Source organism: Didymella exigua (assembly GCF_010094145.1).
Source record: "Didymella exigua CBS 183.55 unplaced genomic scaffold M421scaffold_2, whole genome shotgun sequence".
NCBI classification, from domain to species: domain Eukaryota; kingdom Fungi; phylum Ascomycota; class Dothideomycetes; order Pleosporales; family Didymellaceae; genus Didymella; species Didymella exigua.
The window spans coordinates 532259-556956 of record NW_022984776.1 but is presented as its reverse complement, the minus strand read 5'-3'; the positions used below and the strand labels follow the sequence as shown (position 1 = coordinate 556956).

The following is a 24698-nucleotide window of genomic DNA, read 5'->3' as shown; positions in this document are numbered from 1 at the left end:
TTTTGATGACGTCTTTGTAACGCAGCCAAGGTAAGAGGTGCTCAACAACATGAGGAAGTAACACCAGACCACCACCAACAACACGTGATCCGCTTCTCCTCTCAACCGTTACAAAACTCCTATGTTGAAGTCGCCAAGAGGTTTGACTCGTGAGGCTGCTGTTGCGTGACAACACCAGGCAGCCTAATACAAGCCCAAAGCGGCGGTAAGGATCTGTATTGGACTAAACATAAACGGCACATTGAACACACCATTGATCTGCACGATACTCTCATGCATGATCAATAAATGTCCCACCATGACCCTATACCAGACAACAAATTTCCAATCTCACAGATCCACCGCGATTTCGCTCTTCTGCTCCGTTGAAGCCAACGAAGAGCATAGAGAAAGCACCCAGTTAGCGCCTGAGAAAGTCGTCGACGAACTCATTAGGCACTATTCAATGGGAAAAGAAAAAGGTCCTCGGTGTATCTTGGCTGCGGAATAACACCGCATCGCTAGCGGATGTGTTGGCTACTGCCCGCGATTCGATATGCGATGGGTGTCCTTGGATCAGGATCCCCGTCTCAGCATAGATCCTAGAGCGAATAGATGAAGATGACGATGTTGAGTGGATTCTGCCATCGCATATATCAAGTGAGTTGGAACTTCAAGAGGGCAAGATGGTACTGTTCTCGTTGATCAAGCTCGTTGATGGACGAGGGAGTGTCCGCCCTCAACCCAGCGCTTGGTCTACTCCATGTTGCAAGGATCGTTGTCTCTTCGAGAAGTGGTGATGAGGTCAACAATTGGCTGGGCTCATGGAACGACTCGTGTATAGATGAAGTGGAGAGGTGCAGGCGCACACAGGGGATCTCGAACGCGCACAACATTGATGCCATCGGTTTCCTACTGTCGTGCAAGCAGACATATACCGAAGGTATTGATTTCCTGTACTCTGCCAACTGCATCAACATTAGGACCGAGTCACTACTCCTTCACCTGCCTAAGCTCATCCGGCACAATCGGCTCGCATCAATTACTTCCCTCGAGGTCATAATTGAGGCGCATCGTGTCGAGAAAGAGCAAGAGAACGTAAGACCGCCCTTCAAATTGGATCACCTGGCGCCAATCCTTGACAATATCGCTACGCACTGTCACCACCTCCGCAGACTATGGTATCCTTCATTTTCTGGCAACATCACGGTCACGATCTACTTGATGGCCCAGCGCTGCCCTTGGTGGACGCCTTCTGGAGGTCCACGAAGTTACGCGACATGAGGGTTGAATTGCCTTCCCGCGATTATTGGGTACTGAACACCTCGGGGGCCGTAATCGACTATCAGCAAGAGGCGCCCACCCGGTATCCGAGCACCAGATTGGACTGGAAGTCTTTAGATGGCGAAGAGCCTAAAGTGGAGAGAAGGTCTCCTGAGTGCTACCCTTACCCGCCTCTGAGAATGCCGGTTCGTAATGAAGAGAATGATAGCAAGGAGAGTTCCGGGTACTGGCTTTGAGAGGGCCATGAGGGACAGCACCGAGATTATTGCAACTGTGGAATGTAAGAAGCTTGCCGCTAAAGGCCATGTGGAAGTAAAGATTAGACAAAACTAATGGAAGCTCTCGATAGAACTTCCATAGAGTATTTATACTTTAGCATCAGACTGCTCGGTGTGCGAAGTGGGTCGGGTTGATATGGTTTTGTTAAAGGGGTGTGGTGTGCTCCTGTCTGATGGAGGTTGCTGCCCAAGTGAAAGTTAGCGACTGCCCTAGGAACATCGTGCATTAGAGACTGATCTGCAGCACTATCTTTGTGGATGGTGAGTATGCAGTGGACTTTGCAAAGGTGTATCGACGTGTGCTAAAGCACAAGTGTGCCAAACTCACGTCGCGTCCAGTGAAATTAGTCCAAGTTTGCCAGCGTATCTGTAACGATGTCGACACCCTTTCCCTACGAATTTGACTCGCAATCCTAGCGCTGGCCTTCAGGGCGCAGGCCACGTTGCGTGCATTCGACCACTTCACTCTCTCCTCCTCGCGCTAAGCGGGACGAGACTCGGACACCTAAATCGCATGTATCGCCAACCACCAAACAAGCAACACTGCGCTCCCAATCCTCAGCTACGCTCCCGCCTATCAACCGCGCGCCAATCTCACTACGACCTGCCTTGGACGCGTGGGCACCTTGACACACAACCAAGCTTGTTGATGACCTTGTGTCTAGTTTGCAATGCTCTTAGACACTGACCTCCCTCAGCATCATATGACCATGTAAAGTGCTCACGAATCACACGACAGCAGACGGAAACGCCGATAAATGGGTGGCCATAAGTCCAAGCCGATGCCAGGCGAATATCCTTCAAGCAACGACGATCAGCAGCCGTACGATAGCGACTCCCAATCATCAGACTCAGCCGACTGTGAAGTGAGAGCCAAGTCTCTTGCCAAATATTTCGATATCGACGATCATTCAGACTCGGACGGAGAAGTGTTTACACAGGGCTCGTCGCCACTAAAGCTTGAGCTGTCGGAGAACAACAGTCAAGATCCCAAGAGGAGGTCTCGAAAGCCCAGGGAAATCCTGCTGGTGCAGTCAGCCATTCGCTCGGGACTATCATGACCGCCCTTAAGCCATTCACCCTGTCTCAGGCCAACTTTTGGAGAGGTGATATCGTGGGCCCCAGCAACTTACTTCGACTCCATTCTAGAAATCCTACAGCATATTGATAGCTGACCCATGAGGCCAAAGTTGCTTGCAGAGTCTGGGCTTGCGTCAGTTGTTGCCGACCTGCGATCGGACATCACACCTGTGGTATCCCTCGTGGCGCAGATATTTTTGGCAAATGACGCAATGTATCGAATGGAGGGCTGATGGACATACGAAGAAGCCGAGAGAACTATGTTGCGTAGTATTTGGTGCCAACTACATGATCAAGAGTCAGACCAAAGCCGCTGTCGATCTGAAAAGCTATACGCAGACATGGTAGATACGGTCGACGGTCACGAGCAGACAGGTGCGGAGCACGATGGCCCGCGTTCCGCGTGCAGCCTTCAGACGATCTACCGTAAGGCTGAAGAGCGGCACAGTGGAGATATATGAAGCGCTAAACTCCGCAAGAGGTGTGTTTCGAATCGTTGTGAGCATGGTACTACGGCTGGCTGGAGGCCTTGCGACGCTCACATCTTGCGACGCTCATCTGGTCGTCGACCCCTTTCTCTTTCCGATCTCGCAACTTTGGACAAGATTTTCTTGGTGCGGATAAGCTGGATACTCGCTTCGCTGTGAGTGGCCTGACTGAGTGTATCATACACTCAGTCCATACATTGTGTATCGCAGAATATTCAGCTGTACTCCTGTAGCTCCCCACAACATTTGCGTGGCAGCTGTTCAGTGGCATACCTTCTCTTCAAATCAAGATAGTGGAAATTGCGTGATTCTCAACGTCATGGGTTCTGCAGGTTCAAGACTCTTAGACACTCTGTCATCTCACTCGCTTAGCGTTCATCTCCTTTTCCAGCCAATCAGGATCGCTAACCTTATTCCAACCATAGCTCAGGCCACGAGGCGGCAGCCAGCTCAGAGTCCCGGCAATCGCACGCGGTTTTAGCTGCCGAAGCTTATCGATTGGCCGTTGTGTTATCTGACGAGCCAGGCGCGTCGATGCTGCGTACCTGCAGTTCGGACTTCGGGTAAGCCCCGTTTCAGATCAAGCTGGCATGGCGCCAACCATCAGCAGATTTCGTGAAATGGGTGGTTGGCAATTTTGCATAAGACAGTCGGATGTGGCGATTTGGATTGTCGATGTTGTTCAGCTGGTCGCTCACTCGCCCTATCATTCATTTACACTGTGAACTTGAAATTTCACATCATTGCTGTGCTATCAGTACACAGTGCGATACTTCCCCTCTTTTGTATCAGATCGCCCTGAGCCCTCGGGATACACTGCTTACAAGTTCTTTTCCAAAAAATACTCAACATGAAGCCTCTCATCTTAGTACTCTTTTCGGCAGTCGTGGCCTTGGCGACACACCACGGACATGCCAACTTCCATCGTCGTAACATCGAACTCACACGAGGTGTCGATGACCTTATCGACACAGTCAAGAACAAAACGGATGAACTTGCGGACAAGGTCTCTGAAGCCGTCGACTCAGTTCTCGCTCGTGTAGAGTCCTGGATAATCCCAGCAACCTGCCCGTGGAAGATCCCCTGGCCATTGCCAGGCACACCTCAGCCGACCGTCGACAATGTCGACATCCCTCAGCTGTCTTTATTTCCGCGGCCCACCTCCATTGCCAACACGCTGACTATCTACAACTTCTGCGACTACGATCTCTACTTCGAGCCCCACATTGGCAACACCATCGAAGACATCGGCCACATCCCCGCCGGTGGCAAGCTCGATCGCCCATTTGAGGCAGCACCTGAGGGATCTGGGGTTAACCTCAAAGTCTCAAAGACTGAAGGCGACTACTCTAAGCCCGTCCAGATCGAATATGCCGTCTCCGCTGGAACGGTATGGTACGACATCAGCCTTATTGACTGTCTAGGCCGTACTGAAGACGGACTCCGTAACAGCGATACAACTGACTGTGCAGGACATGAGGCTGGACTGCAGATGGGACCTGCTGAAGATGCGCTGAGCTTCCAGTGTGGAGCTGGTGCCTGGTGTGATGATCAAGCTTACCTTTACGAGGTACGTATTTATTATGACTGTGTGGTGATTGTAGGCTGATTTGTGTAATAGGAGAATCTTTGCAAGAAGAGCAACCCTAACTCTGCATGCGCCGCTAAGAAAGGCATGGCCGTTGAGTTCTGTGCCAGCAAGCGAAAATGATGATTTATTTGATGGCTGATCACGGGCGGTTTAGAACAGGATATGGGGTGACGATATAAATGAAGATGAAAGTATTCAATTCTGCGATCCTGCTGTGGCTTGGAACTCTGAGCGCTTGCTTTGTAGTATGTGATTTGACGAAGTGTTTCTTAGAAGTCCTGCTGCTGTACATCATCTGCTCACACACATGTAGAGGTTCATTACTCATGGTTTACCTACCAAGACCTTCTCTACCGGTTGCACTAAAACAAACTGATCGTCCTCAAAGAAATTGGGATTGCAACAGGCTGCACTGGCCATTGCCACCGTTCAGCCACCACCTTACCGATGAGTTTTTCGCCGATCCGCCGCTTGACCGCATTTACCAAGTGAACACCAATGTCTGCACGAAGAAAGGAAGTCGGCAACAGAATATATGGAGGCTCCAATGACGAGAAGGATAAATGCAAACCGCCAGAGCCTCTCATCATCTGCGACGGAGACGGCAATCACCTCACTCTGGGACAGCTCCAGCGCGATTACCTTCCGGTGACGATAGTTTCGTACAGAAGCTTGTTTCTGCTTCGGTCAAATTTGGTTCAAGGCCTCTGATGAGGCATTGACTATTACAGTTAAGCTATGGGTCGAGGAAGAGCTTGTTGGAACACAAAACTCAGACTTGCCCAGTCGCATCAAAGGACTGGACACGACCAGTGACAGACTCGACCTTGGGCAGATAAAAATTATTGCAATGCGGCTCGATCGCATGAAATGGTGCTTCAATGAGGATTGGCCCTCGTTTTCCTCTAATCACGGTCACGAAGGGACGGCACACCTCAAGGCGCTGATCTTGAGACAGCTAATGGCTTATAATCTTAGTTATGTATTAAAACCCATCTTCAGGTATCGCGACTCTTTCAGTCGACAATACCGGGCGGCAGGAAAGATATGTAGTCCAAGGGCGCAGGCTCAATTCCATCAGGCTGGCCCGTTATGCGCACCGTATCACCTTTTTGCACTGCAATACCTCTGAACGTAATGCGAGTCGCTGTGTGACCATCCAGATACCTCGAAGGCTCGTGGCCCAGTTTTTTCTCGTTGTCGCCCTTCCATACGCCGACTGTCCGGTTGCCAATTTCGAGCTTGTACGATGATGTACCGTTGAACAGGTCGTAGTAGTTCACAGCCACGTCGTACATTCCAGAGTCAAACGGCACCTCCGTAGTCGCGGTACCGGCTGTAGTGTTCGATGTAGTGACGATCGCTGTGAAGCCCGAAGCAGCGTGGAATGGGTTGACAAGGTATGATTTGTACCCGTCTAGTTTCATGCTCTCGGCTTCGATCCTGTACGGGTGGTTGCCCACACGGTCCGACTCATCATCAATCATTGATAAATTGTAGAAGTACTGTGTGATCGAGTCGCGCCAGACAAGCGAATGCCCAGCTTGATACGTTTGCCGGAAGAGCTGATGTTCGAAGCGCTCATGGTCAATCTTGCCCTTCAGTGATTCCCACTGTTGTACGAATGTTTGCGCGCTGGCTGCGCCTGCGTAGTGGGCGTTGTAGAAGTGCTGTATTACTGTCTCATTGGAAGACTTGAGGCGCTGCGTGTACGGCACATGGTGGAACCACAGCAAGAGGTTGTCAGGGGTCTTGTCGATGTCGTTGTACATCTCCGCGATCTCGGGAGGGTAGTTCCCAGCGTTTCCCTGTATTTACGTAAGCAGGCCGTAGCGAAAGTGTCGCACTTTACTCATCATACCGTGCCGTTCTCGATTGTTCGGTCCATTCCAATGGTGACGTTTCCAGCTCGTAGCCACTGGCCCCAACCATTGTTGTCCTGAGACGCTGGGTTCGGGCCGAAGTGTGTATAGAGAATATCAGTAAGGGTCTGGACGCCTAGATTGCCACTATAATTCTCATAGGCGGGCCATGATTTCATCGAGATATCGTTGATAGTATCCAGAACGATCTGGTCCGAGCCGAAGGTCAATCGAGTCCAGTCTTCGAGGATGTCTTCTGAGCCGAGCGAAGCATCCCAAGCCAACCTTCCGTACGCGTACAGGTTCTGTAGTCGTCAGAGGACAAGTTACAATATGGAGTTCAGGCATCGACACTTACAGACATAGCCATGTGGCTGCCCAGCCAAGTGGTGTTGGTGCCAGCGCCCGGCACACCTGCATAACCACCGAGAGGACGCTTAAAACGCTGGCCTGATACAATATCCTTGACCATTGAGGATTTGTTGTCAGCTCGCAAGTCGAAATCCAGGATCTCTTTCCAAAGTGGGGCAAGGTAAACAAAATGACAATTCTGACCCAGATATTCAGGTGTGACCTGGAGCTCAATCGCAGTCGACGTGTTGTGAAGTGCTGCGAAGAGTGGCGAAGCTGGTTCACGGACCTGAAAGTCGATAGGACCGTACTTGATTTGTACAATAACGTTCTCGTCGAACTTGCCGTCCAGGGGCTGGAAGAACTCGAGTTGCGCGTTGGCCCGGTCGGATGTCCAATTGGCATAGCTGATATGGTTGTCATATACGAATGCTCTGAACATCACGACGCCGCCGTGCGGCTCGACCGCTCGAGCGAACATGTTGGCGCCATCTGCGAGCGTTCGGTTGTACGTGAGTGGGCCTGGCTGACCCTCGCTGTTGGCTTTGACCAAATAGCCCGCCATATCTGGTACCTATCATCAAGTTAGTGCTGATGTGATTGATCATGGTACTTTTGAAACGAACCTTCTTGTAGATCTGATTGGTGATGTTCGCCCACCACGCATCAACCTTTGGGTCCAGGGGGTCAAACGTCCCGAGGGTGGCATTTGGAGACGCAAAATTTAGTGAAATACCCAGTTGTACTCCATAGGGTCTCATGGCATCGGCCAGTCTGCCCAAGCCCTCAACATTGCGATCGCTAAGGAGAGTCGCATTGGCATTGACGTTGTTGATAATGACACCATTGATGCCCACAGATGCCAATAAGCGTGCGTACTCAGCAGCTCTTGTTGTGTTGTCGACTACGTATCCGCCCCGGAAGAAGTTCGAAGCGCCCCCGTAGCCTCTCTCGACTGATCCGTCCATATTGTCCCACTCGTTGGTCCATCTGATTGGGACTTGTGGGTTGGAGATGTAGGAGGACCCTGATGTAACGTTGTTGCGCGCCACCTGCGAGAGGTACTCGAAGGCTCCGTAGAGAGCGCCTCGTTGGTTGCGTCCCAGGATGACAACACTGCCATCGTGGGTGCTTAGCAGGTACCCGTCATCTTCCAAGTCTTCCACGCCAGAGACACTGCCGTAGGCTGTGTTGTATGCATCCACAGTGCCAACGACGATGGCTGATGAATTCGAGCGACCTCCGGTGGTCAAATCGACAGCCTTCCCCAGAATGCTCCTAAGACCTCTCTGCAACTCTTTCCCGGCAGTGTAGACTGGACTGATCTTTGTTGAATTGAGGGCCACAATCGCTGAGGGGACTTGTTGAGACTTGCAACCTTTGGCGGCGGGTGCATAACGTAGCCAGCCCTGCGAGCCATCTTCACCAAGCACAATACCCAGCAAGACGGGCAATATTGCCACAAGGAGCTGCATGGCAATGTATCGAAAACGTGCTCTTGGCTACAAAAAACAAGCTCACACGACCTTCACAAGACTTCTTATACCTCGCCGGGGCTGGAGATACATGACAACGTCATTGGGTGACTTGATGGATGACCATGGCGCCGGAAAATTCAGGCTGAATATGCTAATTCACGAGTCATTTAGGCTGAATACCTACCGTAGAAAGTTGGTTCTTTGGCCGAACGCTAGCAAACGAATGAGTGCAGGACAGTACGGAGCGTGGCCGGCTTGACTCGTACACCGTAGGATGCCAGTCTTTTGCAAATTGTAGCAAGTAGGAGTTGTTCCTGACGCTCAACGGTTGGCTCACGCTTCTGGTAGTTGTACTAAGGGACCAGTCTGCACGAGCCGATGAGATACCCTGTAGGTCTGCTCTAGCTTGTAGAAGCTCCAATCTACTTAAGGCGTAGCAGTGAAAAGTGGGAGTCGCTATGTGGGATGCTGTTTGCTAGCGTTCAGCTAAACCATCCGATGTAGTATTCATCGTAGCACGTGGGGTAGATCCATGACTGGTGACGCATGCGGGGACAAAAGCCCCGAAATGACGGGGTTGGAGGATGAATTGTACCGAGTTGTGGACTGTGGGGAACCTTTTTGCGGGGAAGCGGCGGCTTTGGTGGCCGAAGTTTAGCCACGTGGTGGAAATGAGCACGGACGCGCGTTGCCGATCAAGCTGAACACCACCATAACATCGCGCATGTGCACGTTAACGTGTTTTACAAGCGAGCGCCGCGTACAAGCGAGCGCCGCACCCCACCAAACTTGCGCACCTCTCTCATCTCAACGTACAATGGCTCAACGCAGCGCTGCTCTATTAGCTTCAAATGAAGCAGACGTTCAGCTTGCTATCTTATCTATTAATTCTTACCAGATACAGAGCAATCGCAGTGCTGCTGTTATCTATAGCGTATCTGAACAAACAATCCGCCGCTGACGCGCTGGCAAGCCTGCCCAACGCAATTGCCAGCCCAACTTAAAGAAGCTTACTCTGCGTGAAGAGGAGGTGATTATCAGCTATACACTCAATCTGGATTGACGTGGTTTTGCGCCTACGTACGCAGCTGTACGTGATATGGCTGATAAGCTGCTGGCTGCGCGCGGTGCAGGTCAGGTTGGCGTCCACTAGCCACGCAACTTTGTCAAGCGTACAGACAGTCTCATGACGCGTTTCAATTGAGCGTACAATAGACATAGAGCCCTGTGTGAGGATCTAGCTCTAATTAGAAGCTAGTTTAAGCTTATAGAGGAGACAAAGGCTAAGTACAGTATCTGCAATAATGACGTCTACAACCTTAATAAGGCTGGCTTTATAATAGGCAAGATCACAACTTAGCTCATTGTGACAGGGTTAGAGAGGAGAGGCAGGCTAAAGGCTATCTAGCCAGGCAATCGTGAGTAGGTGACATTAATTGCTGCAATTAACGCAGCTAGCTAGTCAGTCCCACTGTTCCTTATCTTTGCTAGCAAGTACCACCTCTCTGCCTGGTACGAGGAGGATATCCTATGCAACTAGGCAATTACAGTTAGTGACAACAGCTAGACAAACAACAAGCTAGGAGTTAAGTAGCTGAAGCACTTTAATGCTTACACAAAGGCTTGTGTAGTAGGAGCACGTTGCCTGCTTATCCTTAATAGCCATAAGAGCCACTACTCTCTTAACTTCTAAGAGCTCTGTAAGGAGAACAATATCTATACACTCTGTATGCCGCCTCACTTATCCCACCTACTACAGCCTCTCAACGTTGGCTGCTTCTCGCTGTTAAAGCGCGTGTATAGCCATAAGGTTAAGAGCCTAATCCACCACTATATTAACTATATCACTAAGCTTGAGTTTCTGCCAGCGTTTAAGGCAGCGTTCAATTAATCGTTCACCTCAGCCAATATCTGCTCAGCCTTTTAAGGCGCCGGCCTTGTGCCTCTCCAGCTAGATGCTGTGCTATCAAAACTTGACGTGCAGCTGCTGCGTACACCTACTCTAGCTGCTCTGCCAGAGGCTCTCTGGGAGGCTTGTACACCAAGCAATATACATGAGCTTGATGCTTAATCAACGTTAATACGTGATCGCGTGCAGTAGCATAAGAGCTCCTTGCCTGCCTTAATTATTAAGGCAATTAACTAACTTAAGAAGGGCGCTAAGGTAATAATGCTCTTAGCTAAGCTAATGCGCAATCAGATTACCAGCCTTGAGAAGGCTAATAAGGCAGCGTTAGCGCGTAAACAGCGTAAGAAAAAGCGTATACAGCAGCATGGCGTCTTAACAAAGGGAGCTGGAGAGGATCTACTTGCTTAACGTGAGGCTGATCAGCAGATTGCTCGTGAAGAGCGTCAAGGAGGAGAGCAATCAGGCCTCAGCTGCCAGGCTCTGGCATGCTGCAAGAGGTGCAGAGAGACTGGCCATAACTCACGTAGGTGTAAAAAGGATACCTAGAGTACTACTTAGTCTACTCTTTAATTAACGTGGTTCACAAGCGAGTCGCCCACCCAAGTGAGTCGCCCACTAAACACCCGCGCCCCGCCTGCGCAGCAACAACGCGTAATGCCACAACAACGCAACATGCGAAAGACCTATACTGAAGGAGATGTATTTATTGCTATCTCTGATATTGAGTCTAAGCAGATACAGAGCGAAAGACGCGCTGCAGCAGTCTATAACATCCCACAAACAACAATCTGAGACTGACGCGCTGGACAACGCCCTCAACGCAACTGCGAGCCGAAATCAAAGCGCCTTACAAAGCTAGAAGAGGAGGCGATTATACAGCGTATACTTGAAGAGAGTCTACGTGGAATACCGCCCTTAAAGGCGCATGTACAAGATATGGCTGATAGACTGCTAAGGGAGCGTGGTGGGAAGCCTACAGGCAAGAACTGGGTTGATAACTTCATCAAGCGTACACCAGAGCTGCGCACGCGATGGAGCCGTCCGTACGATTGCCAGCGAGCTGCCTGCGAAGACCCAGCGCTTATCTAGCCCTGGTTCAGCCTAGTTTAATTAATAAAGACAAAGTATGGTATCACAGATAAGGACACCTAGAACTTTAATAAGTCTAGCTTTATAATAGGCAAGATATCCTCTTAGCTTGTTATTACAGGCTTAGAGAAACCTAGGAAACAGAAGAAACTACAGCCTAGCAATTGCAAGTAGGTTACCCTAGTACAAGGCGTTGCTGCAACAGGGTGTATTATCCTACCCTTCCTTATCTTTGTAGGCAAGGTCCTAATCTCCTCCTAGTTTACTAGTCTACCTTACAACTAGGTTGTCACAGTCTCTCCTACTAGCTAGACTAATAACAACGTTGTGATGGCATGGCTTAAGCACTTTAACGCCCATACAAAGGTGACCTCTGCTGGGGCATATAGGCTGCTTATTATTGACGGCCATGAGAGCCACTGCTCAATAGAATTCCAGGACTACTGCAAGGAGAACAAGATTATCACTCTCTGCATGCCACCACACTCATCGCACCTCCTGCAGCCTCTTGACATTGTCCCATACTCGCTGTTGAAGCGCCACTACGGCGACAGGATCTCGCTCTTGGCACGCAGCCGCATCTACCATATTAACAAAGAAACCTTCCTACTAGCCTTTAAAGTAGCTTTTAAGAGGACGTTTACACTAGAGAATGTTCGCGCAGGGTTTTAAGGCGCTAGGCTAGCCCTGCATGACCCTAAGGTTGTGTTATTGAAGCTTGATGTACAGCTACGTACGCCAACGCCACCTGCACCAGGCACTGTTGCCTGGGAGGCGCAAACACCACGCAACGCCCGCGAGATAGAGGCGCAGTTAACGCTGATCCGAAATCGCATGCAAAATCATTGTGGGTCACTTGCAAGTTTATTAGATAAGCAGGTTAAGTAGTTAAGTAAAGGCGCTCAACAGATAGCTTATAATATAGTGTTAGTGCAGGAGGAAATAGGCCGCCTATAAGACGCTGTTACTACGCTTACAAAGCGCAAGACCTGTAAAAGGCGGTATGTACGCGTAGAGGAGACTCTGACAGTTAGTGAGGTATCTGACCTAGTTGCTAAAAAGGAGGGTGGTAGTTGTGAGGAGGGCAAGACGCCTGCGAAGAGGGTGCGCGCAGAGAGGCGCTGCAGCTGTTGCAGCGAAATTGGGCACAACTCCTGCACCTGTAAGGTAGAAATTGAGGATGTAGATAATAGCAACGCTTCTGAATAATATTATAATGTTATGTGTAGTATTGTAATTTATTGTAGTGCTGCGCTGCACTGCTGCGTAGGCGCGGCGCGGGTGTTTGGTGGACGACTCACTTGGGTGGGCGACTCGCTTGTGAACCACGTTATCTATATATTATATTATCATGTTGTTGAGTTGCAGGGCTTTGAGATGCGCAAGTTTGGTAGGGTGCGGCGCTCGCTTGTACGCGGCGCTCGCTTGTAAAATACGTTACACCCGGGCGGCCTACCGTGTCCGTGCGCACAACGCCCGGAGTCGAACAACGCCCGGAGCACAACATCTACACCAAACTTCAACGCGTGAGAACTCAACCACCATGACAGGAATTTCAGATGCGCTTGCAGAGATCGAAAACCTGAAGCCAGGAGACAAACTTGTATATACACATATTGCAGAAAAACATGGTGTTGATCGCTCTACGTTGTCGCGCGCGCACCAAGGCGTGCAGGGTCCCCGACGCGTTGCCCACGAAAACAAGCGCAAACTTAACAAGCAACAGGAAGCAGATCTAGTTAAGTATATAGAAGAGTTGTCAGCGCGTCACTTACCACCTACAAGGCGTATGGTACAAAATTTCGCATCCTCTGTTGCCTCACAGCCCTGCTCCGATAGCTGGGTTAATCGCTTCCTGCACCGTCACCGCGATCAGCTCACGTCCCAATGGGCCACTGGCATGGACTCTAATCGCCACAACGCTGAGTCAGCATACAAGTATAAGCTATACTTTAAGCTTCTGCAGCAGAAGATTACCCAGTATAAGCTTGAGCCAGAGCACACATACAATATGGATGAGAAGGGCTTCGCGATAGGGGTGCTGGGTAGGAGTAAGCGGGTGTTCAGCAGGCGTCAATATGAGAAGAAGGAGGTTAGGCAGGCTCGTCAAGATGGCTCACGTGAGTGGGTGAGCCTCTTAGCTACTATCTGCGCTGATGGTACTGCTCTTCCCCCAGGCATCATCTTTGCGTCAAAGAACTCTACTATTCAGAGTCGCTGGGTAGCAGATATCCACCCAGGAAAACACTCAGTTCACGTCGCCTCTTCGCCCTCAGGATGGACAAACAATGAGATAGGATTAGCCTGGCTTGAGCAGGTGTTTGACCGCTACACTAAGCCAAAGGCGCGGTTAAAGTACCGCCTCTTAATTGTAAATGGCCATGGGAGTCACCTTACGCAGAGCTTTATTGAATACTGTCACCAGAAACGGATTATACTGGCAGTGCTACCACCTCACAGTACCCAGACTCTGCAGCCACTGGACGTAGTCTGCTTCAAACCTCTCTCCTCCAACTACGCCTCTGAACTCGACAACTACCTCCAGGCATCTCAAGGCCTTGCGCCACTGTCTAAGGGTGACTTCCATGCCCTGTTCTGGCCTGCCTGGGTAAACACGTTCAAAGAAGACCTTATATTAAAGGCCTTCACAGCTACTGGTATCTCTCCAATAGATCCCAACGTTATACTGGATAGGTTCCGCCACACCACCCCTGACGACTTAAGATCAGTCTCCTCTAGTTCTACAGCTTATTCTGCAGAGGATTGGCTTAAAGCTTGCACTACACTTCATGCAGAGGTCAAGAATCACCGCAGTGTAGGCGCGCGGAAGCTGGGTCAAACTATCCACCATCTATCAACTCAAGTAGAGTTGCTAAGCACTGAACTTGACGCCTTGCGCAAGAAGCTATACCAAACCAGGAAGCGCCAGAAGCAACCTAATAGACAATTAGACTTGCAACAACACCAAGAATATCATGGAGGTGCGATGATGTGGTCTCCTCGGTCCTTCCGGGAGGCGCGCGCTCGCATGAGTGTTGCAGACCATGAGAGGCAAGAGGAGGAGCTCAAAAAGGCAGAGAAGAAGGATTCAGCTGCTGCTAATAAGCTTTTCAATGAGAAACTAAAGGAAGAAAAGCGTGCGGCAGCTGCAAAGGCAAAGGAGGTGCGTGAGCGTGAGCGTGCAGAGGAACGCGCAGCCATTGATGCGCGCAAAGAGCAGAGACGTAAGGATAAAGAAGCTCGCAACACTGCAAAAGCTCTCAAAGTACCTCAAAGAGGCAATTGCACAACCTCAAAAGCTTCTGCAGTCAAACAGAAGCCTGCACGTCGTGCTGTGGGTGCTCGTAGTCATCCCAAGTCTGCGACGCCTCCGCTACCACGCGCAACTGTCACTACCAGGTCTGGCCGCACCGCCACAAGATACCAGTAACTTTGTATAAGAAACTTTGTTGCGTAGGCCTATAGAATACTCCACCAAAAAAATTCACGATAATAATTATTGTACGTGGCTCTACAGCTTCGTCTTTGTATTTGCAGTGCAGGGGTGGAGCGGGCGTTGTTCGACTCCGGGCGTTGTGCGCACGGACACGGTACGATGTCTGGATTGCAAAAGCTGTTCTGTTCGCCAAGTAGGTAGAAGGCTGAATTATGTGCGAAAAGCTTCTAATTCCCAGTATTTGCTCTTCTACCCCATTGCCCGGACATCAACTACGAATCGCTGACTCGGCCATAGCGCATCAACCACAGTGCAATGCCTAGTGATACGAAACAGCTACGTGGTCGTCCATGTACTTCGAAATGTCACCCAGAAAGCACGCCGCTATAATGCCAACTCCGCCAAAGGCGATACTCACGAAGTACACATACTTGTACGCCTCGGCGTACGCCAGCTGACCTGCAAATACCACCGCTTCATAAGCGCCTGGGACACCTTTGATCCCCGGGAGCTCCTCGAGCAGTGGAAGCAGTGACGCACCGGTGATGATGATGGCTTCCTCGATGATCTTGGGAGAGGTGATGTTGAGCTTGGTCACCATGACGCCTCCAATATAATGCGTGGCCTGGGGAGTAAATTTTGCTGGGTTAGGTCAGTTGGGATTCTGTAGCAAACGACGTAGTGTTTCGTACATAAGAAGACATTGTAATAAACACAATATCCAACCGATCCGCCAATGACACGTATGGCCAAGGTAAGCGCGGCGACAGTCGCAATGAGATCGTCTGGGCAGATGATAGTGGCTACTGAGGTTAGCGATCTGGTAGAAGAGACATACAAGGAGTCTTACAGATGATTGAAGCAGGAACCACGATGCCTCCGATCCCGAGTCCGGCCAGGACCAAGAGGCCCCAAAGCTGATGGAGGTTGTCAACTCGACCGACAGAAAGTGCTCCGCATCCAGCGGTCATCAAGATCGACGACACGATCAGCAACTCCTTGTTGTGACCTCGAAGAACCGAGAGCAGCCACAGGACAATACAAGCTCCTGCCAGGATGGAGAAACCGACAGGGATTCCTCGAAGCCCGACGCCCACAGGATCGTGTCCGTACACGTTAAATGCCTGAGTAGGCCAGAACATGAGGATGGAGAAGAAGTTCGCGCCCGAAATGAACGTGATGACCAGGGTCAGACCGAGAATGCGAGGTTCTTGACGCAGTCGCTTCGGGAACATGGGGTGCTTTGCCCACCTGGCTTCCCATACGACGAATGCAACGATCAAGACAGCACCGAGGATCAAAGGTACGAGGACGTGCGCACTGGACCAAGGGTACTGGTAGCCGCCCCACTGCATGCCTGCCTGCACGATCGAGTCAGTAAACCAGCCCAGCAGCCACCCATGCAGGCTAGGAGACACGTACCATGAATAGAATCATGCCCGAAACCGAGAGCAAACCACCAACATAGTCAATCTCCGCCAGCACTTGCTTTCGGTTCATCCCCACGGTGTTCACCCGTGGAGGCGGGTGATAGAAAATCACCGTCAGCACAAGGCCAACCAAAGCCCAGAGACCGCACCAGACACCAATCCACCTCCAGCTCGAGTGTGAGGCTATCAGCTGCGCCCACAGGACCGACGGGCAGAACGGAATGATGGTGAAGATCAGCACTGCAACATACTTGCCGCGCTGGCTGGTCGGCGCAAGCTCCGAAGTCACGGCTAGCGCCGTGAGCTCGTTGATGCCAGCGCCAATACCAGAGAATACCATGCCGGCAATGAAGACGTTCATGGTGTGTGCCGTCGAGCAGACGATCATGCCGAGGATGAGGAAGCAGGCACCGATGATGGCTACCCAGCGTCGCCCTACTATATCCGAGATGGAACCCACGAATGGACAGACAGCCGCCAGCGACAGCAGATTGGCTAGCACGAACCAGATCCATCGGTCGGTGCCGCCGATATCTCCGTAGATGTACGGAGGAATGCCGCCGAAAAGGTACACGGGTATCTGACTTCCAGTCCACACTGCATGCCTGTCAGCACGGCTCTGACGCGGGAGGGCAAGACTTACAAAACGCCATGGCGACCAGAGCCATCATGCGCTTGAAATTCATGGGGGGCTCGTGGTCGTGGTCCTCGCCATCGCCGTAGGTCCTGACGCCATCCTTCTCGTAGTAATTTGCATGGCCCTGCACGCGCTCGTCGGTCTGAATATGTTCGACATGCTCGATGCTCGCCTTGGGTGGCGAATGCTCCGAGTTGTCTACACAATCAGATCGGGTGTTGTAGTCGATTGGACAGTGCTTACCGGAGCTTCCACTACGCTCGGTCATGTTGCACGATGACTAGTGCTTCAGGAGCCGCAAATGGCAGACTGTATTGGGAACCACAAGGGACCGAGAATATCGGTTAAGGGGAGGTTTCGGGCACCTGCAATGCAAAGGAGTGCCTGAAAGGGTTGAACAGAATTTTGTCGCTTGGCCTCCCGATGGAAGGTCGCCTTATATTTGCAGCATGCTCACAGCATCGCGGCCCAGAGTTTCCACTTTCAGACTTCTCGCGGCATGGAATCGCGGGGTATCGGGCCTGCCTCGAGCGTGGCGTGCATACGGTGTTTCTTCGCTGGCAAAAGGCGGCAATTCTGATCTGGGCCGTGTCTCTTGTGTTTCGTGATTGGAGCATCGCTCGTGTGCCTAGCGGGCTACGCAAGCATTGAGATAAGCTTTCCCCCTCGTGAGCAAAGGCCCGTGTCGGTGCTTGACCGCGCCCTGCTAACCACAACCACCACCCCGGTATATTACCCCATTCACTAGCGCGGATCTACCCCGCGTCGCTTCGCTGACGCTGGAGCTTGTCTGCACGACCATGCTCATACGCCCCCGTCTTCTTGCCCGGTAGTCGATACGCCACCTCCTGGGCGGCGAGAAAGCCAATGTCCGCGATCACATAAGCGTGTCTCCAGCCAGACAGCAATCTTGCCCTAGCGACGAGACTCAATAGTCGCGCGCTGACGCGAATATACCGCTGTACCGTCCTTGTAGCAGCTGGTGTATCCAAGGTCTTATTATGTTAGCGCCGAGTCATTCGCCGTGCGTAGTCCTTGCCGACACACTCCGGCGACGCGGCAGAGCGCACCACTTACGCCGCGAGGGCCCAGCCCACCCATTACCCGTCTCCTCAGGCCTCCTGATTTGTTGTGCAAAAGGCGAGATGCACTATCCCCCGGCCGACATACCTATCGACGGCATCGTGTCACGCTGGCACTGATGACCCATGAGCTGTTCGGTACCGGATCGCGCCCTGGAGACGCACTTCCCATGTGCCCGCAGACGCCGAGCAGACCGTTACTGGTCAACAACGCTGTGTCATCTAGTCTGATAAGCGGCCTCACCACGACAACGGTCCTGTCACCCCGTCTGACGTGCCCAACTACCTGGTAGCCGGATCTCGAGCCCGGCGTCACAGACTGGACTTTTATCAGCGCCCTCCTCGGTCCGCGTTCATCCTGCTCAGCAGCCATTTGGATCAAGGCCATCTCTGGCATAGTGGTGTCGGGATCTCATGCCAGATGAAGTGCGACAGCCGCGTGCAGCGTGTGTTGGAATCATGTGAACGCTAACTATCGCTTCTTACCAAACAAGTCCGGGGGTGCATCCAACGTTGTCACTGGAAAACTTCAAGGCGTGCAGCGCTTGCGATGTCTCGGCAGCGCTCTGACAAAGCTCTGTGACAGGCTACTTTATCCAACCACAGCGCAGAGTAGTTCATTGCACTGCGCGAGCGACCTGCTGGCAAAGCAACACCCACCACACGGGATGCACAAGTCACTCATCGCAAGAGGAAAATCAAGTCCAAGCACAAGAATCACACTCGATAGCAGATTGTGACAAGGTACGTACGCTACGCGAAACACCTAGAGATCAGCTCCGCGGGTGTCGTGAATGGCATCTGCGCGTCGTGTCAGTATTGTGCGGGCGCATGCGCACCTCGATGTGTAGAGCCGTCGGGCTCAAACAACCGAGGCGGTGTTGACGGTCTGTCCAATTCGGTAGCAGTTGTAAACGGGCACCACCTTTCCTCGTATCCAGTCCACACACGCCTGTTGATGCGTACTGGCTTCACCACCGTGCTCTTACTGCTCCAGCAAACCGCGCTCTGCTCAGCCCATTCTTGCGCAGCAGCGCAGTCTCAAGGCAGACAAGCCACACACTCGAACCTGAAATAACCTCGTCTATGGGTCACGCACGCCGTGAATCCGTGGTTTCTTGCAGAGACATTGTGCCGCTGAGTCCAGCTCGGGCAGGGCAGGGCGTTGTCGCTCCTTCAGTCTGAGCAATACAGCTGCCATCGCGTTCGCGGTGGGTGGTGTGGAAACCATTGAGAGAGTTGCGCTCGCGTGGTGATCGCGAGTCTGAGTGGAAACTAGGCCGTGGTTCGACGGTGGGGGTAGATGATGCACGGCTGTAGAAGCGGAGATGGTTCGGTCTGATGGGGATGGTTTGGTCTGATGAGAATGGTTCGGTCTGATGGGGATGGTTCGATCTGATGGGGCAGCAACGCGCTCGCTCAGAGCAAGTGAAGCGGCGACGGCATGCATACGCCGAAGAATGGGCTGGGTGGGTGAACCTTCACTACGCCTCCGAGTCAGCAAGCACGCCTCCCCGTCTCCTTGCGGCCCTGCACCGACATGAGCGTGCCGCACTGTGCTGCTGCACCTCCCAACTCTATGATATAACCCCCACTCACCCACCAGACCATCACTCTCTCAACACCACGCGACCCACCATGCCAGCGCCCCGGCCCTCGAGCCTGCGCTCCATATCGCCCGTTCCAGGCCCAGCCGCGGACGCCTGGCGCTTCGTCCAGACCTCCATCTTAGCCGCAGCGGGAGACCGCGGACTAGCACCAGCCTGCCTGGTGTGCCAGAAATTTCCTTTCGGCGGCTGCGCCGGAGTGCGTGGTGCATGGGCTGCGGACCAAGTTCGAGGCAGGTATCGCGGCGGAGAGGGAGACGGGGGAAAAGGAGCGCGGAGCTGCAGCGTTGAGTTTCTGGGCTGAGGGGGGAGGGGGGCGCGCTTGGGAGGGAAATTGGGGGGAGATTGCCGAGCTGCAGACAAATCACAGCCGTCTGTACAAAGAGAAGCGTGGGCTTCAATAGCAGAGAAATGAACTGCAGGCAAGAATGGAGAAGCTGGAAGCATTGCCTGTGAATCAAGCATGGAAATCCAATGGAAGTAGCGAGTCTCACTCTCGAACGCTCCGCCTTTTGAAGCAGTAGACGGCTGTCTTGTCGTCGAAGCCGCCGAGCGTGGGAACACAAGTGGATGACTTGTCCGCGCTCTCAGCTAAATTCGACGCGCTCGAGCGACAGCAGCAAGACCTCAGTGTCGCGCGGTATCGCGACCAACTGTTCGCAAAGAGGCGCGTTGCGACGGCCGAGGAGAGGGGGTATCCCGTACGAAGCAGACATGCTCTGGAGGTGGAAGTGCGCACGTGGAGGCAGACAGCCAGCATGATGCAGCAAAAGACCAGCTTGGCCAGAAACTTGCAGACCTGTCACCAGCAGCTGACGGACTGAGAGACACTCTTTCTGTAGTCCGTCAGCAACGTCGAAGCTGCGTCTTCGCATATGGTGGAGCGGCGGAGATCGCAGATGGATGCCAAAGTCAAGCCCGGGCTTGCTCAGCAAATACACCAGTCCTAACGACAGAAGACGAGAGGCGCGGCTCATCCGCACTCCAACATTGATCGCCTGTCAAAGCGGCTCGTCCGCACTCCCACATTGATCGCCTGTCAAAGCGGCTCGTCCGCACTCCAACATTGATCGCCTGTCAAAGCGGCTCGTCCGCACTCCGACATTGATCGCCTGTCAAAGCGTCTCATCGGAGAAGGCACGCAAACAACCGGCCATCGCAACCCGACAAGCTCACCTGCGGCGCCTAGACATGGGCGGAGCAGACGTGAGACTGCGGAGGTCTCATAAGCAGGGCAAGGAGAAGAGGGGCGGAGAGGGAGGGCGAGGATGTGATGGGGGTTAGCTGGGGGGTTTATATGAGAGGGAGAAATCGTAGTGAAGAGGTGTGTTGCTGAGGGAGGAGAGGTTATGGAGGTGATTACGTGATGCTAGGTTAGTCAGCGCTCGGAATGCCAGCGCTCGCTGTATGAGGCTATGGCCTAGGCTATAACCTACGAGGTCACAAAGCTCGAAATCCGTCGCTCTGAGATGTTGGAATGCACAGCCGTCCCGCATGATACTTGTGATTCGATACTCGTGATTCAATACTCGTGATTCGATACTTGTGACTCGATACTGGTGATTTGATGTTTGTGATTCGATGTTGGTGATTCGATACTGGTGATTCGATACTGGTGATTCGATACTGGTGATTCGATACTGGCGATTCCATACTCATGATTCGATACTCATGATTCGATACTGTTGACTCGATACTGGTGATTCGATACTGGTGACTCGATACTGGTGATTCGATACTGGTGATTCAATACTCATGATTCGATACTCATGATTCGATACTGGTGATTTGATACTCGTTATTCGATACTGGTGATTCGATACTGGTGATTCAATACTCGTGATTCGATACTCGTGACTCAATACTGGTGATTCAATACTCGTGATTCGACACTCGTGATTCGATACTCGTGACTCGATACTTCTGGGTATATCCTCGCACCCCCCGTCCCCTCGCGTCCCCTTCCATCAAGCACGGCATCAGAACGGCTTAGCAGCCTTCCTGCTCTCATGCTTCCCACTAACCGGATCACGAAACTCCCTCCAACTGACCGGGTACATGAGCCGCCCCTCCTCGCTCCTCGCCACAACAACACCAAACTCATTCTCGCTGGTCGAGACATAGTAATTGCTCTGATCACCCAGACTAATCACGGTGCCGCGGACAAGGTCGCCGACGCGGAAACTGTCCTGCATCACAATCTTGTCCTTTTCGGTGGCGCGTATGTCCTCGCGGCGGATCTGGCCCTGGAACGACTCGCGGCAGACGATCGAGTCGATGACGAGGATCTCGCAGGTGGCGAAGCGCGGGCCCAGGCGCGTGATGAGCGCGAGAACGACGCTGTTGACTTGGGGCAGGATGGTGCCGCCGCCGCCGGAGCCGGTGCCGAGGACGCCCGGGGAGGCCGAGGGGGAGGGTCTTTGTATCGAGAGGAGCGGCGAGGGCTTTGCGGCTGTGGTTTTGGGCGTAGGGGATGTGGTGACGGGGCCGCCGATCGAGGCGTAGATGGAGGACGAGTGGATGTGTGTCCCGGGGCCGGGGAGGTATTTGTCTGCTGTGCCGAGGAGCTGGCCTGGTAGGGCTATGGATGGGAGGGCCATTGCGACGGTGGGGTGTGGTTGGGGGTGCGGTGGCGTAGGCGAGCGTTGTTCGTGTGCAGCTTCGCGTGGGACCTGCGACCGTGATTGGAGCGTTTGCGACCGTGATTGGAGCGTTTGCGCAATGTTGAGGTGTTGCAGTGTTGAAGTGTTGTAGTGTTGAGGTGTTGCAGTGTTGCAGTGTTGAGGTGTTGAGGTGTTGAAGTGATGAAGTGTTGAAGTGTCGAGGTGTTGTAGTGTTGAGGTGTTGTAGCGTTGAGGTGTTCAAGTGCTGCAGTGTCCAAGTGCTGCAGTCTTCAAGTGCTGCAGTCTTCAAGTGCTGTAGTCTTCAAGCGCTGTAGTCTTCAAGCGCTGTAGTCTTCAAGCGCCGCAGTGTTCAAGCGCCGCAGTGTTCTAGTGCCGCAGTGTTCAAGTGCCGCAGTGTTCAAGTGCTGCAGTGTTGACTATGCGCGGTGGCTGTCGTTGCAAAAAGTTGCGGGAGCTTCGCTTATTCTTGCCTAGCGGTACGTCACCGCGTGCACCTGCCCTGGCTCGCATGTCACCGTCACATGGAACGCACGGAACGGACCGCGGATCTGCAGGATTCGATAGGATAATAAGACACTACAGTATGTTGTTACCAATGCTAGATCCCAAGCGCCAGCACAAAAGCAGCCGCGCTGGGCGGTGCGGTACAAGGAGTCCGCGCTCCTGATTCTTCATGGTTGGTGCCAGACCCCTCCCTCGGAATCGAACCTTCACCCCAGGCCGTAGAACGCCGTTTTGTATCCCAGCATTGCAATCAGCACGTTGCTCCAGTCGCCGGTTTATGCAGTCCCACGCAAGAAAATCAACAAAATCAGTCGCTCGTGGAAAAGGTAGGCGGTGCTCGTGGCGGAAGTGGCCTTTGTCGTTGGCGCGCCTCGGGGGTCGCCGTGCCCCTGGTTCCGCCGACGAGCAGTCCGTCTCTAGCTTTGGTCGCGCTCTCGGTGCCGGCGATGCACACGTTCCGGCGACTAGACGGCCTGGTAGAGGAGCAGAGGCTCGCCAATGTTCTCAATCTCGGGGATGGTGCACTTGAGGTCAAAGGCCTTGGAGAGGACAATCTTGAAGATCTGCGAGGGTCAGCGTGTGCGTGGGATCCAAAGCGGACGTTGCGCACCTTTTGCACGTTGATGCTGTGGCTTGTGCTGCTGAAGATGAGACTGGCCTTCATGGCTCGCGCGAAACGCTTGGCCTGCGCGGTGTTAGTCGTCCGTGTCAGTCGTCGGTGTCAGTCGTCGGTGTTGGTCGTGGCCGTGGGTCCGCGCGGAGCTACACACCTGGTTTGAAATCTCCTCCTGCTCCTCGCGCGGGAAGTTGACAAAGTGGTCGTACTTGGTGCCGACCAGGAAGGGGATGGCCGTCTTGTTGAAGCCTCGGCCTTGCCTGTACCATTCCTTAATGGAGTTGAGTGTGCTCTTGCGGGTCAGGTCGAACATGAAGAGGATCGCGACGGCGTCGTTGCAAACGAGCGGCAGCATGTTGACAAACTCGCGCTGGCCGCCCAGGTCCCAGATGGAAAAGGTGATTTCCGTGTTGCGGATCGAGATGGTCTTCTCCATGAAGTTGACACCTGCTGCTGTCAGCGACTCGACGCGTCACACGACCGTGGACGACGCACCTAGTGTCTGGATGTAGTCCTCGTCCCAGCTGCCCTCGACGTACTTGACCATCAGGCTGGTCTTGCCAATCTGGGCGTCGCCGACCATGCCCACCTTGATGACCACGCTCGAGTTCTTGGCGGGCTCGGGCTGCGCCGTGCGCGAGTTCTGCTCCTGGTACGAGTTGGACCGGCCGCCGGCGTCCGACGTCGAGTAGCGCCCCATCTGCGACGTGGGGCGCGAGTGCGACTGGCCCATGTGCGTCTCCTTGGCGTTGTCGTAGTAGGCCGGCCGGGGCGGCGTGTCGGCGTCGGACGAGTTGAACCGCGACCCATTGTGCGGATACTGGTAGGCCGTGTCCGAGTACGACGTCGAGGGGCGGGCGGGTTCGGGCGTGTAGCCGTTGCTGCTCTGGTTGCTGGGGTGGAACTGCGGCGGCGGCGAGACGGGGTTGGCGGCGACGGCGCCGCCGTCGCTGGCGTGGCCCGGGTGGCTGCCGTCGACGTCGGCCGTCTGCTCGCTGTGCTTGAGCGCGTCGGGGGCGTCGGACGCGGCCGCGGGCGCGGCCGCGGGCTGCTGGTCGGGCGGGGCCTCCATGGCGGTGGTTGTTGTGGTTGCGACGTGTGGGCGCGTGTGTTGATTCGAGGCCGCTGGCATGTGCAGGCGGGCGGGCAGGCGGGCGAATAGGGCGCAGGCGGTGGTGCGCTGGTGCCGGGCAGCCTTGGGCGCTGGGCGAATCGTCCCCGCGCCTGGCGCAAGGGGCGGTGGCACGTCGCAAGAACTGCACGCGTCGTGTTGCCCAATGCCCGCCAGTAGAGGCGCGCGACTCGGATCGGACGCAAGAGAGAGCAGCTATCGTGTCTATCAATCAATCAATCGATCCATCGATCAATCGATC

General features: G+C 53.3%; 8 protein-coding genes across 8 annotated transcripts; 3 read left to right on the top strand and 5 right to left on the bottom strand.

Annotated features, from left to right (window-relative positions):
* Positions 1 to 696: 696 nt before the first annotated feature.
* M421DRAFT_88583 (uncharacterized protein) lies at positions 697 to 1499 on the top strand (the record flags this gene model as incomplete). The annotated part of the gene is made up of 2 exons (XM_033597672.1): positions 697 to 1077; positions 1155 to 1499. The coding sequence occupies 2 exons, from the start codon at positions 697 to 699 to the stop codon at positions 1497 to 1499; spliced, it is 726 nt and encodes a 241-aa protein (XP_033453598.1).
* A 2234-nt stretch (positions 1500 to 3733) lies between these two features.
* On the top strand, positions 3734 to 5033 carry M421DRAFT_415687 (uncharacterized protein). The gene is made up of 2 exons (XM_033590794.1): positions 3734 to 4679; positions 4731 to 5033. Exons 1-2 carry the CDS (start codon positions 3960 to 3962, stop codon positions 4818 to 4820), a joined length of 810 nt encoding a protein of 269 aa, XP_033453597.1. The 5' UTR covers positions 3734 to 3959; the 3' UTR covers positions 4821 to 5033.
* A 683-nt stretch (positions 5034 to 5716) lies between these two features.
* Positions 5717 to 8388, bottom strand: M421DRAFT_767 (glycoside hydrolase family 67 protein; the record flags this gene model as incomplete). Its single annotated transcript, XM_033597247.1, has 4 exons — positions 5717 to 6508; positions 6562 to 6867; positions 6921 to 7487; positions 7540 to 8388. 4 exons carry the CDS (start codon positions 8386 to 8388, stop codon positions 5717 to 5719), a joined length of 2514 nt encoding a protein of 837 aa, XP_033453596.1.
* Positions 8389 to 12842: 4454 nt separating this feature from the next.
* Positions 12843 to 14939, top strand: M421DRAFT_195094 (putative pogo transposable element). Its single transcript, XM_033588044.1, has 2 exons — positions 12843 to 13127; positions 13175 to 14939. The coding sequence occupies exon 2, from the start codon at positions 13179 to 13181 to the stop codon at positions 14817 to 14819; it is 1641 nt and encodes a 546-aa protein (XP_033453595.1). The 5' UTR covers positions 12843 to 13127; positions 13175 to 13178; the 3' UTR covers positions 14820 to 14939.
* Positions 14940 to 15144: 205 nt separating this feature from the next.
* Positions 15145 to 17160, bottom strand: M421DRAFT_51523 (MFS general substrate transporter; the record flags this gene model as incomplete). The annotated part of the gene is made up of 5 exons (XM_033594939.1): positions 15145 to 15467; positions 15518 to 15628; positions 15676 to 16186; positions 16248 to 16852; positions 16899 to 17160. 5 exons carry the CDS (start codon positions 17158 to 17160, stop codon positions 15145 to 15147), a joined length of 1812 nt encoding a protein of 603 aa, XP_033453594.1.
* Positions 17161 to 20027: 2867 nt separating this feature from the next.
* M421DRAFT_194900 (uncharacterized protein) lies at positions 20028 to 20790 on the bottom strand. The gene has a single exon (XM_033588041.1). It carries the CDS (start codon positions 20556 to 20558, stop codon positions 20169 to 20171), a length of 390 nt encoding a protein of 129 aa, XP_033453593.1. The 5' UTR covers positions 20559 to 20790; the 3' UTR covers positions 20028 to 20168.
* A 537-nt stretch (positions 20791 to 21327) lies between these two features.
* M421DRAFT_415679 (uncharacterized protein) lies at positions 21328 to 22607 on the bottom strand. The gene has a single exon (XM_033590793.1). It carries the CDS (start codon positions 22179 to 22181, stop codon positions 21561 to 21563), a length of 621 nt encoding a protein of 206 aa, XP_033453592.1. The 5' UTR covers positions 22182 to 22607; the 3' UTR covers positions 21328 to 21560.
* Positions 22608 to 22748: 141 nt separating this feature from the next.
* On the bottom strand, positions 22749 to 24681 carry M421DRAFT_415678 (small GTPase). The gene is made up of 4 exons (XM_033590792.1): positions 23821 to 24681; positions 23480 to 23772; positions 23320 to 23394; positions 22749 to 23272 (listed from the first exon to the last, which is right to left on the bottom strand). Exons 1-4 carry the CDS (start codon positions 24395 to 24397, stop codon positions 23174 to 23176), a joined length of 1044 nt encoding a protein of 347 aa, XP_033453591.1. The 5' UTR covers positions 24398 to 24681; the 3' UTR covers positions 22749 to 23173.
* Between the last annotated feature and the right edge of the window lie 17 nt (positions 24682 to 24698).

Coding starts and splice junctions, on each gene's coding strand:
- M421DRAFT_415687 (XM_033590794.1), top strand. CDS start 3,960: ATGAAGCCTCTCATCTTAGTACTCTTTTCGGCAGTCGTGGCCTTGGCG. Junction 4,680..4,730: donor ATCAAGCTTACCTTTACGAG/GTACGTATTTAT, acceptor TTTGTGTAATAG/GAGAATCTTTGCAAGAAGAG.
- M421DRAFT_194900 (XM_033588041.1), bottom strand. CDS start 20,558: ATGAGCCGCGCCTCTCGTCTTCTGTCGTTAGGACTGGTGTATTTGCTG.
- M421DRAFT_195094 (XM_033588044.1), top strand. CDS start 13,179: ATGGTACAAAATTTCGCATCCTCTGTTGCCTCACAGCCCTGCTCCGAT.
- M421DRAFT_415679 (XM_033590793.1), bottom strand. CDS start 22,181: ATGGCCCTCCCATCCATAGCCCTACCAGGCCAGCTCCTCGGCACAGCA.
- M421DRAFT_415678 (XM_033590792.1), bottom strand. CDS start 24,397: ATGGAGGCCCCGCCCGACCAGCAGCCCGCGGCCGCGCCCGCGGCCGCG. Junction 23,395..23,479: donor AGGAGGAGATTTCAAACCAG/GTGTGTAGCTCC, acceptor AACACCGCGCAG/GCCAAGCGTTTCGCGCGAGC. Junction 23,273..23,319: donor ACAGCATCAACGTGCAAAAG/GTGCGCAACGTC, acceptor TGACCCTCGCAG/ATCTTCAAGATTGTCCTCTC.